The sequence below is a fragment of the Astatotilapia calliptera genome, chromosome 18, assembly GCF_964374335.1.
Source record: "Astatotilapia calliptera chromosome 18, fAstCal68.1, whole genome shotgun sequence".
Lineage (NCBI taxonomy): Eukaryota > Metazoa > Chordata > Actinopteri > Cichliformes > Cichlidae > Astatotilapia > Astatotilapia calliptera.
In genome coordinates, this window is record NC_137439.1 from 11,082,086 (window position 1) to 11,098,779 (window position 16,694).

General features: G+C 39.3%; 1 protein-coding gene across 1 annotated transcript in view; it reads left to right on the forward strand.

The window, feature by feature from the left end:
• The first annotated feature begins 1,848 nt into the window (after positions 1-1,848).
• The window catches only part of LOC113009954 (guanine nucleotide-binding protein G(olf) subunit alpha), a 51,877-nt gene continuing 37,031 nt past the window's right edge, over positions 1,849-16,694 (forward strand). The window contains exons 1-4 of the mRNA XM_026148654.2: positions 1,849-2,546; positions 15,083-15,155; positions 16,134-16,188; positions 16,354-16,473. Of these exons, the coding sequence (XP_026004439.1) occupies positions 2,060-2,546; positions 15,083-15,155; positions 16,134-16,188; positions 16,354-16,473 (735 nt within the window). The 5' untranslated portion in view covers positions 1,849-2,059. The remainder of the gene's footprint in view (positions 2,547-15,082; positions 15,156-16,133; positions 16,189-16,353; positions 16,474-16,694) is intronic.

Genomic DNA, 16,694 nt, shown 5'->3' on the forward strand with positions numbered 1-16,694 from the left:
TAATGCACATCATGCTGTTGCAGAAACAGCCTCCCAGAGGAAGAAGCACTTCTATCACTGGCTTACTGTTTCACAAGTGCTCCATCTAGTGGTCCAATTTGCTCTCTGCACCTGTTTGTGTAGTCAGAATGTTTTCTGATCCGATTATTCAAGTCACAAAGCTCCCCAGTTATCAGACACTTAATTCAAGTGCCCCACACTGACTCTAGTGCTGTTCATGAAGCCTTCATACGATGAAGGTAAAAGTTAGACAGCCTCGAAGTGCCAATGGTGCTAAATATTTGGCACTTTTTAAATCATCACATTTCAAAAGTGCAACAAGGTCAATTTTACAGCCATTCTCAGTGCCAGAATCAAATTGATATGTCATAGTTTTAATAGTAAAACCGTACTGATTTAATGTCTATGTCAGAGTAACAGGAAGAAGCATTTGTAGCCTGGATGTTTTTAAGTTAAGGTTCTCGTAATTTAAAAACTTAAAAACGTGGATTTCTGAGTACAATTTAAAGGATTGCATCACTGTGTGGGACAGAAGGCTGTTCAAAACAAGTTATAAAGGTCTGATTAAATATATAAATACATTTTGATACAAGACTCATCTTCTTGCTGTGGTTTCTCCTGTGAGTCCTATTTTAACTGAAAAATGTTGGAAAATTCAGAAAATCATCATAGCATGAAGGTCATATTTTGCATGGCTTAAATATGTTATAGTTTTTATATTATATGGAACTCCCCCAAATTATGTTGTTTAGACTCACAATACAAAAAACTGTTTATGAGAAAATAAAGGAAGCATTAAAAAACATTATTCATGTTGTGATAATGTGATGAACCATGAGAAAGAGGAACCAGTGCAGGAGCAAACAGGTCATACACTGTCATGCACGTATAATAAAAATCCAGGACATTTTGCCAAAAGGTAAAATTCACAAACACATTAAATCTGTTTGTGAATTTTGTTATGCACAAGGTTATCAATCATAAACACAAGGAAAAACAGGAAAAACGCTAAACGCAGGAGAAAAATGGCTAGCATTCAAAACTGTTTGTACTGTTCAAACAACATTATTTGATCTGGGAATACTCAAAAAACTGAAAAATTTAAAGTACTTATATTTTTTATCGGTGGATTTAATTCTTAATGCACTGGCATCCACATATACATTTAATGTTGCTGCTGGTAAGAGTGGAGTTCATTTTCAGAACTTTATACACGGTTTATAAATAACAGTCTCATTTTTACCTGGTATAATGGGCCTTAATTTATTATACATATATAATTGATACAAATTGTGTATGTAGTTATATTTTCTACAGGTAAACAGTTTTTTAGCACCAGCTGAGGTGACAGAGAGGGGACTGTGCCACCACATCCTCTCCCTTGTTGACACGCCCCTGCTTAAGACACTAGCTCCCACTGTTAAAACATACAGTAGTGCCTAATATATATTTTTTAAATCATAGAAACAATGTTAAGAGTTAAAGTGCCATTTTGGTAATATCTTTCTAATATCCTTGTGTGCGCCACAGATGTTTGCAGGGCCAAATAAAGAAACGCTTTGGTGCCGTGTCTTAAAATAGAGATTACGGTCTAGAGAGCAGGAGCCACCAACTGATTTAGAGATACAAGCATGAAATGTGAGGAATGAAAACCATGACCAGCATTCTCGAAATGGCCATACTGTAGTAATGTGACGTGCCGTGCATTGCACCTAACAACTGTGCAGTGAGATTGTTGCCTGTCTGTGAGGCGCATAGACGCGTTTTTTTCCAAGGTTGTGCTTTTGGTTACTTACGGTAAGGTGGACCCGCAGTGTCCACTAAAGGATCAGGTGATCCACTAACTACGAAGCGAAGGCTGACTGGGGAAAATGCAAAATGACATATAGCAAATGTCGGAGCATAATTCATTCACGTTTTCGGCTCAAATTCGGACCTGAATCGCATCGCTGGAGCTCCAATGTGACGATGGCTCGTTAGGGCTCGTGGCACAACGGCGATTTTTTTTGATATTTTAATTTATGAAAAATCACATTCACAGACACATATTGGTTTCAACATGGGGCTGTGCTACAGTCTGCGTCCCCGGCTCTTCGGGGACCTGAGCGGCTCTATCTCCAACGCTACCTCGGACTCGGACCAGCCTCCGGATGCCGCCGTGCCGACACGCGCCGGGGGAGCTCGCCAGGAGGACACCGGGGGATGCGGGGAGACTTCGTCGCTACGCGGCGGCCTGGTGCGCCCCGGGGACCCTGCCAGGCTCCCGGCCGGGGAGCACCGCCGTGGAGACACCGGTACCGACGGTGTGCTCATACAGAACGGAGGCGGCGGAGGTGGAGGCAGCGGTAAAGGGACGGGGAAGGACCGCGGCCGCCGCTTACAGCTGCTGCAAAAAACAAGCACCCAAAAGCAGAAAAACTGTGACAAACTGCTGGTGGAGGAGAAGGAGGCCGAGAAGGAGGCGAAGAAAGTCAGTAAGAATATAGACAGGGTGCTCAAGGAGCTCAAACGGGAGTACAAACAGACGCATCGGCTGCTGCTGCTCGGTAGGTTGTGTACCTCTGTTTTATTATTAGAAACCAAAAAACGCACTGGCCTTTCCAGAAATTATGTCACTGCTCTAGCGAGGCCTGTTGCCACATCTGTTGGCTTGACTGTGAAGACTAAACTCCCTGCGGCTGTCAATGACAAGTGATGAAGATGGACGTTTAGACTACCGGATCCTTGCTGTCACAGTTACATTCAGGGTTATGGGGATTTTTGAATAGCCAATTAAGCGAAATGTCGACTGTTAATCAGGGACCAACATAAACATTACATGGGCACACAGACACTTCTTAGCTGGAGGCTATACTGGGCCGTATTTGCCTTGTGTAGTAGCCTCTATCATAGTATGAGTGTGGCATATGTCCAAGGCGACAGAAAACAAATATTTCTTTTATTAGCTGGCACATTTGGACTCTGGAGTGTCCTATAAGTGCAGCTGACTTTCTCTGTAAAGATAATCTAAAGATGCCTTAGCTTTGGCTGTTTGGTTATTCCCACTCAGCACTTATGTGGAGGAGCTGGGGCACTTTTTAAAGTCATACCCACCAACAAATATACTGTAATACAGGCTGCTTTAGTAATGCTCTAGTGTCTATTAAATTAGATGTTATACCTAAAACAAGTGGTTTTCACACATTTTTGTACCCAAGGCACCCCAAGATTTCAAGGCGTACGTCAGTTTGTATTTGCAGAAAAAAGCCCACATGTTGAAATGTTGTTAATTCTTCTTTAAATTCTGAAGACGCTTTGGATCACAGATGTGCAGCATCTGCACTTAAATGACACCTACAGTTTAGATCGTTGTAGTTTGGCCCACAAAGGGAAGCAATTCATCAATCGGACTGCTTGTTCACTAATACACTGCATTTACATCTCATTTATTGCTTTTTGTGCTACGGGAATAATATTGTAAGTTTGAGACAAAATCACAAGGCACACAATGTGACAACCACTCCTGTAATTATATAACCGGAGACAACAGGTACATCTAGTTACAGTAGTCTTTTTTCCCCTCCCTCCAGTAAATGAATCCATAAAGTGTGTAAGGTGACCTTAGTGTACAAATATGTACTGCATAGAGATCATTTAGCTTCTTGCTGCTGTGCCTTGTTCAAGTACAGTTTAGTGTACACACAGAATATAGCTCGCTGGTTTGCTCAATAAATGTTGGGACTTATGTGGTGCAGTATAGTAAAGCGTTCCACTCTGCAATATAGTGACTAGAGTTGGCTTCTTGTGATAGACTATAATATGCAAATATGGTTCATAACAATTAGAGTCTGTCTGATATGGGAGCCACAGCAGGCAGAGATTTATATTATATATTTTAAAGATATATCGACCATTTTAAAGTTATCCCAAACTTATTTTTCTACCTCTATATTCTGTTTTTTAAATGTTAATTGGACGACACAGCATATCTGTGATCAAGTGACCAATATATCAGTTCGGTTCTTATAAAAAGACTACTTAGCTTTTGGTTATAGGACCATGTTTGCTCTAGCAATCATGTATGAGAGAGTATTTTATAATATTATTTGTTAAAAATTTACTTTTGGCTAAACTGTTACATGTTTACAGTAAAGGGGTTTCAATAACTATGTTATTTTGCTTTAATAAACAGCGGAGGAGTGTATAGGAGCCTGTGATGTAGAGTGAGCTCACTTTAGGGATTTCCAATAAAATAGCTCGATTAACACTGACAAATGTAAATGGTGTAATTGTGAAAGATGAATCGAGATAAGGTGATTTGCATCAGGCACTGCATGCTAAATTTGGCTCCTGTGATTCTTTAAAGTTTTATTTTTAAGTGCGTTATCTGCCCAGAGACACCAAAAATAGTCTGTCTTTGAAAAAAAAAGTTAACCAATTGAATAAATGGTTCAAATAATATTTTAAAGCATATTATGGTGACTTGTAGTATTAGATCATATTTACTCTGGAGTTCTCTATATGTGTATAATATAATAAAAAATGACCTTTTTGCTAACTGTTGCACATTTAGAGTCTGCATTTTAAATAACCAAACAAATATGATAAAATGATCCACTCAGAGTACAAACTTACAGACTGATCCCAGTTCTGACCTTCGGTTTGATGGTTACACCTTCATTTATGAAGAATTTACAAGTTCACATAGATTTGTCAGCCTTTGTAAGTGATCAGTTTAATAAATAATTGGGGGTTATGGCCCTTTGTATACAGTAAATTATTATAGTGTGGAAAAAAAACCCATAACCAGCAAATTCATATTTAAATAAGTATGTGGGACACGTATTGATTTTAAACGTGTTTATATAAACCACAGGACTTGTATACTTAACCAGACCATCACTGGGTCCCATAGATGGATTGTTTATATGATTTCCAGTCTTATGCTCAGAATGATGGCGATTTTGGGCTGGACCTCTTCACCAGCGGAAATGGCTTAGAGCTCATTTCGACCACCTCGCAGAGCATTCAGCGCAGAAACGAAAATGTAACACCCATCTTTGAATTCAGCCCTCCAGCTGCTTTTGAGATTACACTTTAATTAATACTGTCATATTTTATATAGATGTATCTTGTAATTTGTGTTATTTCACCCCTCTACTGTAAAAGAAAACTTGCACAGCACTTGATTTTTTTTTTTCAAGAGAGAAAATCTTGACCAGGAGCAGAAGCTTAAAGGTGGCCAGGGCTAACCTGATTATAAAAGACTTAGATGTCGACACATTTACAATAAAAACAGAACTGATGCTCTTTTGTTTTTCGCAGTTTCATGCCAGGCTTGATGCTGTATCGCATGCATTTCCTCTACTTCGAAAAGTGCACTGCTTCTTTCCTCGATTATTATAAATGGCTGCCAGTTTAATTTCCTGAGTAAACAGCTCCCACTAATTACACACAGGAAGAAATGGCTCATCCTAATGAAGCCGCACAGGCCACTGTCATACATTCTTCCATGGAAGCTTACAGCATGTTTGACCTGTGTTACTTCAGCGTGATCTGCCTCCATAGGATCACAGTTATTTTTGGGAGCTGGCTGACTCTCCTGGTACACCCAGCAGCCCTTGCGGGCCACCTCTGGCTTCTCCCGAGAGGCCTCTGGGGCTTTATATCCTGCCAGTCTCCAGCAGGACTCCTGTTGCAGTGGACTGAGGTGGTTTGTGTTCCTCTGAAAGTGGACACCTTTCAAATAGTGTTACATTTCAACGCAACGTATGGTGCCTAATCTGGGTCACTTTATCTGTTTGTATTTGCTGCAGTAATTTAGTGAAATAACAATGATTAAGAGGAACGAATGCGGACCATAAATGGGCTGCCGTGCTAGGCTTTGAGCACGCTTTGGTAATATTTATACAATCAGGTAAATGTTCGGATGCTGTGTTAGGCTTTTTCTTCATATGGTAACAGCTGATGAGTAATATTTTAATTCAGCACTAACTTGGAAAATATGATGTTAACCTGCTGAAGTGAAGCTGAAACAGTTTCTTTTCCTAAAAGTAAATAATTTTTCTTCATTTTCCAAGATTTTATGTTCGAATACAGAAATAAAGATAATTTCTTGTGGAGCTGAGACATTTCATCATTTAAAAAAAAAGTATTTTAGCAAAACTTCACACGTTCAAGCTTTTTTTAAATACAGATATTTGTGAGATTCATTCATTGGTCTTCTGTGATAGCAGGTTGACTTTCTTTATGTTCTTTAGATCGTTGACAAGTGGAAAAATGTGACTCATAATGACGGATAATGGAAATAGAAGTGATTCATATTTGTTTATGTATATAGTAGGGACGTTGCATGCACTATATTTAAATAAAATATATATGTAGTCATAATTGTAGGACTTCTAGCCACAAATAATTTGCAAATTAGGTGTAAAATAAACATAAAGAAATAATAAAATGGAACAGATTTAAAAAAAAAAAAAAAAAACAGTCCCTGAGAAGAGTGATCACAGATTTGCCTTAGTTTTTCCTCGGTGTTAAAAGTTGTAAAATCAGTCATGTCTTTATTTCTTATGGCAGGGTTTTCCAGCTCTCTGGACCTTTTAACCTCGAAAGGGGACTGATCAAATTTTCTTTTATTTAACCAGGAAGTCCCATCGAGAGCAAACCTTTTACAGGAAAGGCCACCATCAAGGAAGCATACAAAGTCAGATCGTTAAAAACTGCGTAATAGTGCAAAATGTACAAATACCCTCAACATAAAAGACAAAACAACCACTTTCTTTGTAGTGCCTTTGGATGCAACAAAAAGTATATATGAGTGTTTAAGTGTAGATCTTTCTGCAAAGCATCAATAGTGGAATTTTAAAATCAATTTTATGGAGCAGATCTGTGACTAGTTTGTTCAGACATTTAAAAATTGCAATTTGACAAAATAAGTCAGCCTGTGAAGGTAAATCACTTCTGATCCAATATTTTTGACCTCCTGAGACCCGAGTTCCTGTTTGGGATCTATTTGGGATTAGTTGGATACCTGATAAGAATAAAAACTAAGCTTTCATCCTTGAACAGGAAGTTGTAACTTTGTTACATAACTGTTACATACTAAAAAAAGTTTTTCCTCATATGGGAAGTTTTCTTTAAATAGCATAGCAAAGTTTAAGGCACTGCCGGTTTTCAGGAGGTTAAAGCTTGCTTGTGTAGTTTACTGACGACGTTACACAGAAATATAAATGAAATATTTAATGATAGCTTCTCTAATGAAGATGCATCCCTTTATTAAAGGTTATGAGATTGCCACATGCTCTGCAACTTTAACATATCCGATGTGTTTGAATTGCAAAGCAAGATGGCTCATTTTAGTCAAAAATAGGCCTCTTCATTTATCTGTTTAGACACAGAAAGTCACGGATCTGTGTGTAATTATTATTATCTGGACTTCTCACAGCACAGTAATGTTATATTTTCTTCAAACCTACAGTAAAAACATTCTTTATTAGGCGTGTTCAAATAAAAGACACTTCAGAAAATGTGAAGTAGTGCATTTTTTACTTGCAGTGCAGGAATACAGGGATGGGAACTGGAAGGAAAGTTCCTATGATTTCTTGGAGAGGAAGTTACTTTATTGTTTGGCCTCTTGGCTCAGATTCTCCACAGTCCTCTGATAATATCTGTTACAGCTTTCCTAGATGTCCTTAACTGGCTGTTTCATATCTCAGCCTTATCGCCTTCATAAGCCTGAACAACAGGCTGCTAACAATGTGGTACTTCTGACCGAAACGATCACTGAAACGAGGTAGGCTGGCTAAATGCGGATTTCGTTGGAAGTCCCTACGAGATGTGCTTTTTAGTTTTGTTTTTGTTTGCCTTTTGAGTCCCTATCCTCCATGTGAAAACATGCACACTTTGGAAAAGCTTACTCATTCACACAGGCCCCACCCCCAGCCCTTTCGAATACAAGCAGAGGCAACTGAACTTTGCTTCTGTCTAAATGGGTTTTATCATTGACCACTCCTGAACTTTGCTACTCATTGCTTAGAGTTCCCAGTTAATGTAATGAGCAACAGCAGGTACTGGAGTATGAATTACAGTCGTGTTTATGATACTGATAGCAAGGTCGCAGTGTGAGTTGTCTTGATAGTTGTGATTGCTTCATCAGAGTGAACCACGCCACATTCGAAGGACATTGGACCGTGGTTGTTCTTCACGTTGTGCTTACAGTATAATTTATGCTTTATCAAGAGCCTCTGTCCCCACAGAGAGTGCTGTAAAGTTCTTTCCAGCCTCAGAAAAAATTTCAAGGAGGCTAATTTTAGCTGCATATCATTTGGACGCGTGCCTTGTTTATACAATACATGCCTCAATTATAGCCGGGCCAGTAAATAAGTGTAGAAGATTTATGTGGAGAAAAGAACTCTTTCAAGTGTCAGTTATTATTAGGTCTGCCGTTACAGCCCACTGGCAGTTATAATCTTTTCCCAGCCAGAAAGCCTTATATTTGACTATATTAAATGTAAAGTGCAATAGTTTTGGTAAAGCCTGTGTTTTACTTGCACAGTGCAACTGTGCAGCATTTGCAGCTGTGTTTAAGGGGCTTTAAGCGGGTATGGGAAATAAACCCGAGTCACTCGAGGTGTGGATACATGTAAGAGTGAAAATGGAGGGGAGAACTATTAATGTCAGACAAAAAACAGATTTACTTGTAATACTGATCTGAGAGCTGCTTCCAAGGCTGCACATGTGAATACACTGACACAGACCTTAATTGGCAAGTATGTCTTCTACTATATAAAATCAACAGGCCAAATCTGAAAAATGTTCCCACCTCACCCTGTCAGAATTGGCTAATTTAATAACCTTACTCTATTTAATGAAAGCATGCAAACTTTGGTCCTCACGTTTTATATTTTAAAAGCCCTAAAACACTCAAAATAAGACTGTTAGAGAATCTTTTTGACACAGTATAAAAGATGGTATCAAAATGGGGCTTTTCATATTCTTTAACTTGTTTTAAAGAGCCATGATGATATAACCTTTTATTGTTTTATTGTGGGAATGATCAGAAAACAGATAGCACATCCAGGTAACATTTATTACTCACTACTCATTAAAGTAATGAGGTCTCAAAACTGCTGGAAAAATAATATATATAAAAAAAGGTCCTGAATTTCAACCCATCCTTTGTACTTTAGGGCTCAGAGTCAGGTGGGAGGCACTGATTGATTTTTCATAGTGACCTTTACAGATGTCACACTGATAGATTAAAACTCTTTCACACATTCAAAAGTTTAACTGCTAGACAGAAGGCCTCGTACCTCACTCAAAAGCCAGTTCTCAGTACCACCTTCAAAGCCCTCTGATCGCCTATTTTGATTGTTATCCTGAAGTTTTATGAAAATTAACTTTAACTTCAGTGGACCCAAAAATCATATGTATAGACTTGCCTGTCAAATCTGACAAAAATTGCTTATGTTTGCTGATTTTTTTTCTTTGCTCCAAAATAAGATATAAAGACGGTTTGTTGTTTTTGTTTTTTACCCCCCGGATGTAATTCTTCTACCATCACCCCTGTTTGTGTAGAGTTTTCCCTGCGATTTCAAGTCGGGATTCTTTAAGCCCCATCTCTCTTTATCTTTTTCTCATGTCTCCACAGGATACAAATCATGCATCTGCTAAAAGTTGCATGTTTTTGCACATGATATCAAAAGCTAGTTCTGCTGTTCATGCAGATACAGATTGAATTTAGGTGGAACATTGAGAAACCTTTCTCCTTCACTAGATGTGACTCGTGTCAAATGCTGGACAAAGATGGCAGAAAAAAAGGACTTCAAGTGAAGTACAGATAAATGAGAGCAATCTTTGTTTGGAGAGGGACTTAAAAGAAAAATGAGTATTGGCACACACTTTTAGTCTAGTTAAGAGGAAGCAGCGGCAAGCTAAATATAAATATCAGACGGTACTTCCTAAAAAGGACAATAATTTATGCAGCAAAACCTACTTCTGCATCATTCATGGGGAGCTCGACAGCCTGCGTGCAATTCTGCGCGTAGCCACTAGAGGGTGGTGTGGGCCAGCCACTTGTTTTGACCTTGCTTTCTCAGGCCGGCAGCCGGATTTTTCCCTCTTTTGGTGATGGAGTATTTATGGTGGTAGTGAGAGTTCAAGAGTGGTTTTGCATGCTGGGTAACTTTGTTCTACTAATTTCACTACAGGAAACTGGTATTTGCATTTCGGACAGAATAATCGCAGATTCCTTGGTATATGTTTCAAAAATAACCTCGTTGTTCAGTGACGCGTTTAGTGATGGTATTAATATGTACAGTACATTTTGCGGCTAGTTTTTAAAACCTGAATGCAGCAGACTGGTACTGATAGTTTGTGTTTTAACACAGGAAGGCGGGACTAGCGAGAGCTATGAGACGTTGTGATGACGTGAATAAAATGAGTTTGTTTCGTAAATACTGCTTTGACAAATAACGCAATGCTGTTCTAAATTTAAAACTAAATTTAAATGTAACCGTAAATGCCAACTTTAAAAAGAAAGAAAGAAAGAAAGAAAGAAAGAAAGAAAGAAAGAAAGAAAGAAAGAAAAGCCATCACAAGCAAACTTTATCAAATGCCTTTAATTGATCTTAATTGAGGGCCGTTCATGTGGTTGTAGCTCTACTGCAGGTCTAAGCTCTGGCAAAACTGTCAGATGGATGGTCTCTGGGATAAATCCTTCATTCTGTGGTGGTCCATGGTTTACGGTTGGTTTATTGGTTTAGCCTCTGGTAGGTAAACATTTATGAGTAAGGAAGACGTGGCACTAAGCACTTATTTAACATCCTAAACATCTCTTTAGTGAGCCCGCCACACGGCACGGCGGGCAGGCGTGTAAACTGTGTCGGTGGCAAACATGGCTTTAATGTGTGCTGAGCATTGAGTTTCACAAAGGATGAAACTCAGAAGAAAGGCATTTCTTTTATCTTTGCTTAACGTATAATTAAAATACTCCTGTGCTCCGTCATTTGGACTTTGCAGTTTGAGATCAGGTTGAGGATAACATTATGCTTATTTAATAGAACTAAACAACATTTTATCTCTTGTTAGTATCACTGCAATTTTACAGCAGAGCGATTGACTAGATGTAACTTATCACGTTGCTAGATCTTGTTTTATGGAGTGTCTCAAATTGCTCAGAAATTTCAGTATATACATGCTTGTGGCCACTTTATTAGGTACACCTTGCTAGTGTTGTGTTGGACTCCCTTTTGCATTCAGAGCTGCTTTCAGCACAGATTTTGGTCCATATTGACATCATAGCGTCGCACAGTTACTGCTGATTCATCAGTTGCACATGCATGACACGAATCTCTCCTTTCACCAAATCCCAAAGATGATGTATTGGATTGAGATCTGGCGACTGTGGAGGCCATTTGAGTGCAGTGAACTCATGTTTCAGAAACCATTTTCAGATGATTTGAGCTTTGTAATAATGTTCAGGTAGGCTGTAGTGTTTTAAATGATGCTCAGCTGGTACGAAGAGGCCCAAAGTTTGCCTAGAAAATATCCCAAACACCATTAGGCCACTATCATTCTCTTAAAACCCTAGAGATGATGGTTTGGGGAATCTGTGCAGTTTCTAAAATACTCAGAGCAGCATGTCTGATACCAACAACCACACCACATTCAAAGTAACTTAAATCACCTTTCCTCTCTATTTTTAATCTCAGCTTGAACTACAGCTTTCTTGACCTACATGCATACATGGTGTCTTTGCTTGCTGTCATGTGATTGGCTGATTTAAATATGTGTGTTAATAAGCAACTGAAAAGACATACCTAACAACAGTTAAAGTTGTCCAGGAATCAAAACTAAAATGGGAAGAATCAGACAAAATTCTGGAAAAAATCAGGTTTTCTCAAATTTATCTCTTGAGGTTCTCGGATGCTTTACTTAAGTAAATGCTGCAATGCCACAGTTAAAACTACTTAAACATGCAACATTTTATTTTTCACCAGCAAAATGATTACATCAAAGCTAAAAATGCTCAATGTTTATCCCAAAATCCCTGTCAGGTTTCTCTTAAATGAGAAAGATAATGTGTTTATGTTCAATTTCCTGCCAGCACTACATCTCAGTCAAAAACTGAGACAGTTCCGTGTGGTATCACCATTTCCTAGGAACCAAGGAGTTCCCAGGAAAGTTTTCAAGGCTTGATAAGTGACTGTTCAACAATGGGGATTCATTTGTCTCATTTTCTTCTTCATAATATGCGAAGTGATTTCAGTGGGTGACAGATCTGGACTCGAGGCACATCGGTTTAGCACCTGGACTCTCTCACTGTTACAGTGCTGGAAATGTTGGCATTGTATTTCTGAAATAAGCAAAGGCCTTCCCTGAAAACGTCATCACTTCTCTTTAGCCTAGAATATGCAGCATCCATGAAAGTAATTTCAAATTTTCATTTGTCAGATCACAGAACAGTTTTCAACCTCGTCTCAGCCTGTCTTAATGAATCTTGAGCCAAGAGAAGGCTGTGGCATTTCTGACTCATTTTTCCATCATTCAAGTTGAGTTTTTCTTTAGTTTTATGTGGTAAAGCTTTTATCTCGTAGCACTGAACTCTGCTCAGTGACAGTTGTTTTCAGAGTTGTTGCTAAACAAATGCAATGATATAAACTACAAAATTATTTTGATTTTTATGCACTGATGCCTAAAGGTCTGCAGAGGTCATTAGTGTTGGTTTGTATATTTTACTGTAGAACATGCAATCCCAGTATTTCTTTCTACATATTTATACTGTGAAACATTATTTTTTAAAAAGTACTTTGAGTTTTGCTTCTGAGAGAGTCAAACATATGGGAGGCTCTTCCTATGATATTCCTTCAGAGATATATATGGAGAAATACCAAGGGCTCAGAGAAGAGCTCGAGAGGATGTGGAGGGTGAAGGTAACGGTGGTCCCCGTGGTAATCGGAGCACTAGGTGCGGTGACTCCCAAGATAGGCGAGTGGCTCCAGCAGATCCCGGGAACAACATCGGAGATCTCTGTCCAGAAGAGCGCAGTCCTGGGAACAGCTAAGATACTGCGCAGGACCCTCAAGCTCCCAGGCCTCTGGTAGAGGACCCGAGCTTGAAGGATAAACCGCCCGCAGGGGCGTGCTGGGTGTTTTTTATATATATATATATATATATATATATATATATATATATATATATAAATAAATATTTTTTTTCTTCAATAAGTAAATTAACTAGCAGAACCTAAAAATAGAAATCTACTTATAAATGACTTATTATTGTTATTATTATTATAGATAGCGACATACAGCAATAGTTATATAGTTAAAATCATCTGTAGCTGCAAAATGAATGTGATGTGCACAATTATGCATTAAAGTGGGGCCCATACCTATTCAGAGAAACGGCTATGTTGGAAATTTAAAAACTGAAAACTACATTTTTAAAAAAAAAAAAAAAAAAAAAAAACACACAGAAAATTTCTATATTTGAACTACAGATCTTTCAGTATTTATTATTATTATTATTATTTCCCACAATCATTGACTTCTGTTCTAGTTTAAAAAAACAAACAAAAAACAAACAAACATGAAAAACAAAATTAAAGATGATCCATTAATCAATAATTAACTATTCTGGTTAATGAGCATTTTACTTTCTAAAATTTTAGTGTACTGGCATGCTAAAACTTCTCTATAAATACTGAATTGGGATTATAGTAATAGTATATTAGTAAACACTGTGCTTTGTGCCCCATTTCTCTACATATGTATTTTCTTTTATCAAACAGTCTAACTTCCGGTGGGGCCTGTCGTGTGACATCGGCCCTACAAATCGTAGAAACGCCCCTGCCCGCGACCGCTGTGATGTGTTGCCAGACCTGTAGTCTATTGTAAAAACCTCAGCCAGGTAAAAGCCCATTGCGCACGCAGACAGTCGCTGTAACTGGGTTGCCAGTTTAGGGTCAGGGCTGTCTCACTGACTGAAAGCCAACGAGAAGAGACCCAGCCCCTCTGCAAAAGCAGTCGAGAGAGAGAGTCGCGTCCGGGTTTCCACTTTCTTTCGATTACTTTGATAGCGGGACAGCAAACGGACTAAATCTGGAATGGCTCGTCGTATTTTGGCACACACGTTCTAAAATGCTCTATGAGTGCGGGTTGTTAATGTTACAGTTTAACGCAGGTTTGTTTTCCACCTCCACGGTGCACGGCTACTTCCTGGTGCTACAGAGAGAGGCAGTGCTGAGTTAAAGAGACAGAAATACTGATAGAAATTCAGATAGAAAAAAAAATACTGAGAGAAGAGAGGGGTTGGAAACGCGATAGGAACAGTTGACTGGATTCCCAGAAACTGAATCCCCCCTCTCTCTTCTTATTTATGTCTATTTTTTTTTAGATTTCTCCGTTGAAGCGAGTCGTTATTCTTCGTTTGGTTTGTAAACTAGCAAACGGTTTGGATGACGGTTGGCTGCGGCTAAAGCGGAATTGTAACGGGGAACATATTCCTCCCTCCGACGGAGAAGCCTCGCTGTGATTTTTTTTAACCTTTTTTATTTCACACCAGACTCCTTCTTGTGTCATTTCAACCCGCAATATCATCCCAGGTTTCATTTTAAAAAAGAATATATATATATTTTTTAACGATTCCACAAGGAAGGGTTAGGGCGACGGAAGATGGGTTGTTTGGGCAACAGCAAGACTGAAGATCAACGCATCGACGAAAAGGCACAACGAGAGGCTAATAAAAAGATAGAAAAACAGTTGCAAAAGGAAAGACAAGCGTACAAAGCCACACACAGGCTCTTATTACTGGGTAAGGCTGCTTTCTGTGGTGATGGCTGTCTGAAATGTGAGCTAACCGTAATCCCTTTCGTTTACCGAACACGTAGCCCCATTTGACAGCGCTTGCAATAATATGTCATGGGGGTGGATATTGATGGAAGCGAAGCTCCGGAGCCTACAATTAACTGGCTTCATTTCCAGATTTTGTTGGGTTTTTTCTTCTTTCTTTCTTTTGCGGTGCTGTGGAAGGGGTTCACGCTAATCAGGATGTCCGTGTTTGTGGTCATTTTGTGATGTGTTTGTGTGTATTTTCGAAGGTGCGGGAGAGTCCGGAAAAAGCACCATTGTGAAGCAGATGAGGATTCTACACGTCAACGGCTTCAACGCAGAGTGAGTGCTGCTCAGTACGCCTGTTAAGCGCCAACATGATAAAAAAAATCGCATTAATGATTATTTTTATGGCTCCCCTCTTAATGAATAACATTGTCGAGGCCAGAAGATAGCCTGTGAATGGATTTTCCCCAGGCACTGCAGCGCCTGTTGGGCCCAGTTTCCCATGCAAACCAGCTAATATCGTCCTCCCCCCTCCTTCTCTCTCTCTCTATACACACACACACACACCCTCTTCTTTTCGTGCACAGTTATCATACATATGTGAGGATGTCAGTGTTACACAGATGGCAAATAATTTGCCGTTTCCTGTTTTATGTGAGAGGGTGAAAGGTTGTGATCGACACAGGCCTATTATTGATGATTTGTTTTGCTGCAAGGCCTTGCATGGCATTGATCTTAACAGTGGGCTATTTTAAACAGGCCCACTTTATGTCAGAGTCATGTAACTATATGAAAACCCTGTTTTTGTGTGCTTTTAATTTATTTCCCTGACTGAGGGAGGCATGATCTTGCAGTTTCAAGATCTGGGGAAGAGGAGGGTGGGATTGTCATATACAGGGTCCCCCACCACCTACATGTACAAATAATTGGTGCCCACCGAAGAGGATTTCAGGGGGGTTTAATTTACTTGAGCTTTAAATACATCTTTATTTCTCAAATGGCCGAAAATAATAGTGGTTTAGCAAGGTGGCAAACTCATTGCTTACATGCACATTTTAACTTGGGAGGAACCCTGCGTCTTAATAAAGGATTTTTTTTAGAAACTCTATGTACAGCCCTGCTGCTCTGAAGTTTGACAAAATGTGGTAAATTGTGCAGGAAAAATATGCTATATGTAGGAAGAAATCATGCATATGTTTTTGCCAGTGCTGGGACGTATACTGAGACACAGCACATGGCCTGTATGTTTAATTTGTTACTCTGTGTTACTCGTCTAATGTGGTGGGATGTCTCTGTTCTGTCTTCCCCACACAGGGAAAAGAAACAGAAAATCCAAGATATTCGGAAAAACGTGAAGGATGCCATAGTGGTGAGTTTCATCTGCATCACCTCCCAAATGTGCTCAATGTCTCTGTTGATACACAGAATCCCTCTGCAATCCCATTTTACTGATTATTATACAGGCTTACAATCAGATTCCCCCCACCCCCTTGTGTTCATCCTGCTTAATGCTTGTTTTTTTTTTTTTCCTTAGACTATAGTGTCTGCAATGAGCACTTTAATACCCCCAGTCCCGCTAGCCAACCCAGAGGACCAATTCAGAATTGACTACATCAAAAGCATAGCACCCCTCTCTGACTTTGACTATTCACAGGTAAGACCTTTGGACGTGTGTGAGTATGTGTGAGAGCAGGTGCTGCTTTTGTCTTGTGTGGTTGATGGCATGTGAAGGTATACATTTGCTGTCTCTCCAACTGTGCATATCAAAGTTGTCACACCTAATCATGTATTCCTTCAGTGATTTCTTGTTCATTATGACAATATGACCCCCCCCCCCCCCCCCCCCCCACACACACACACACACACACACATACA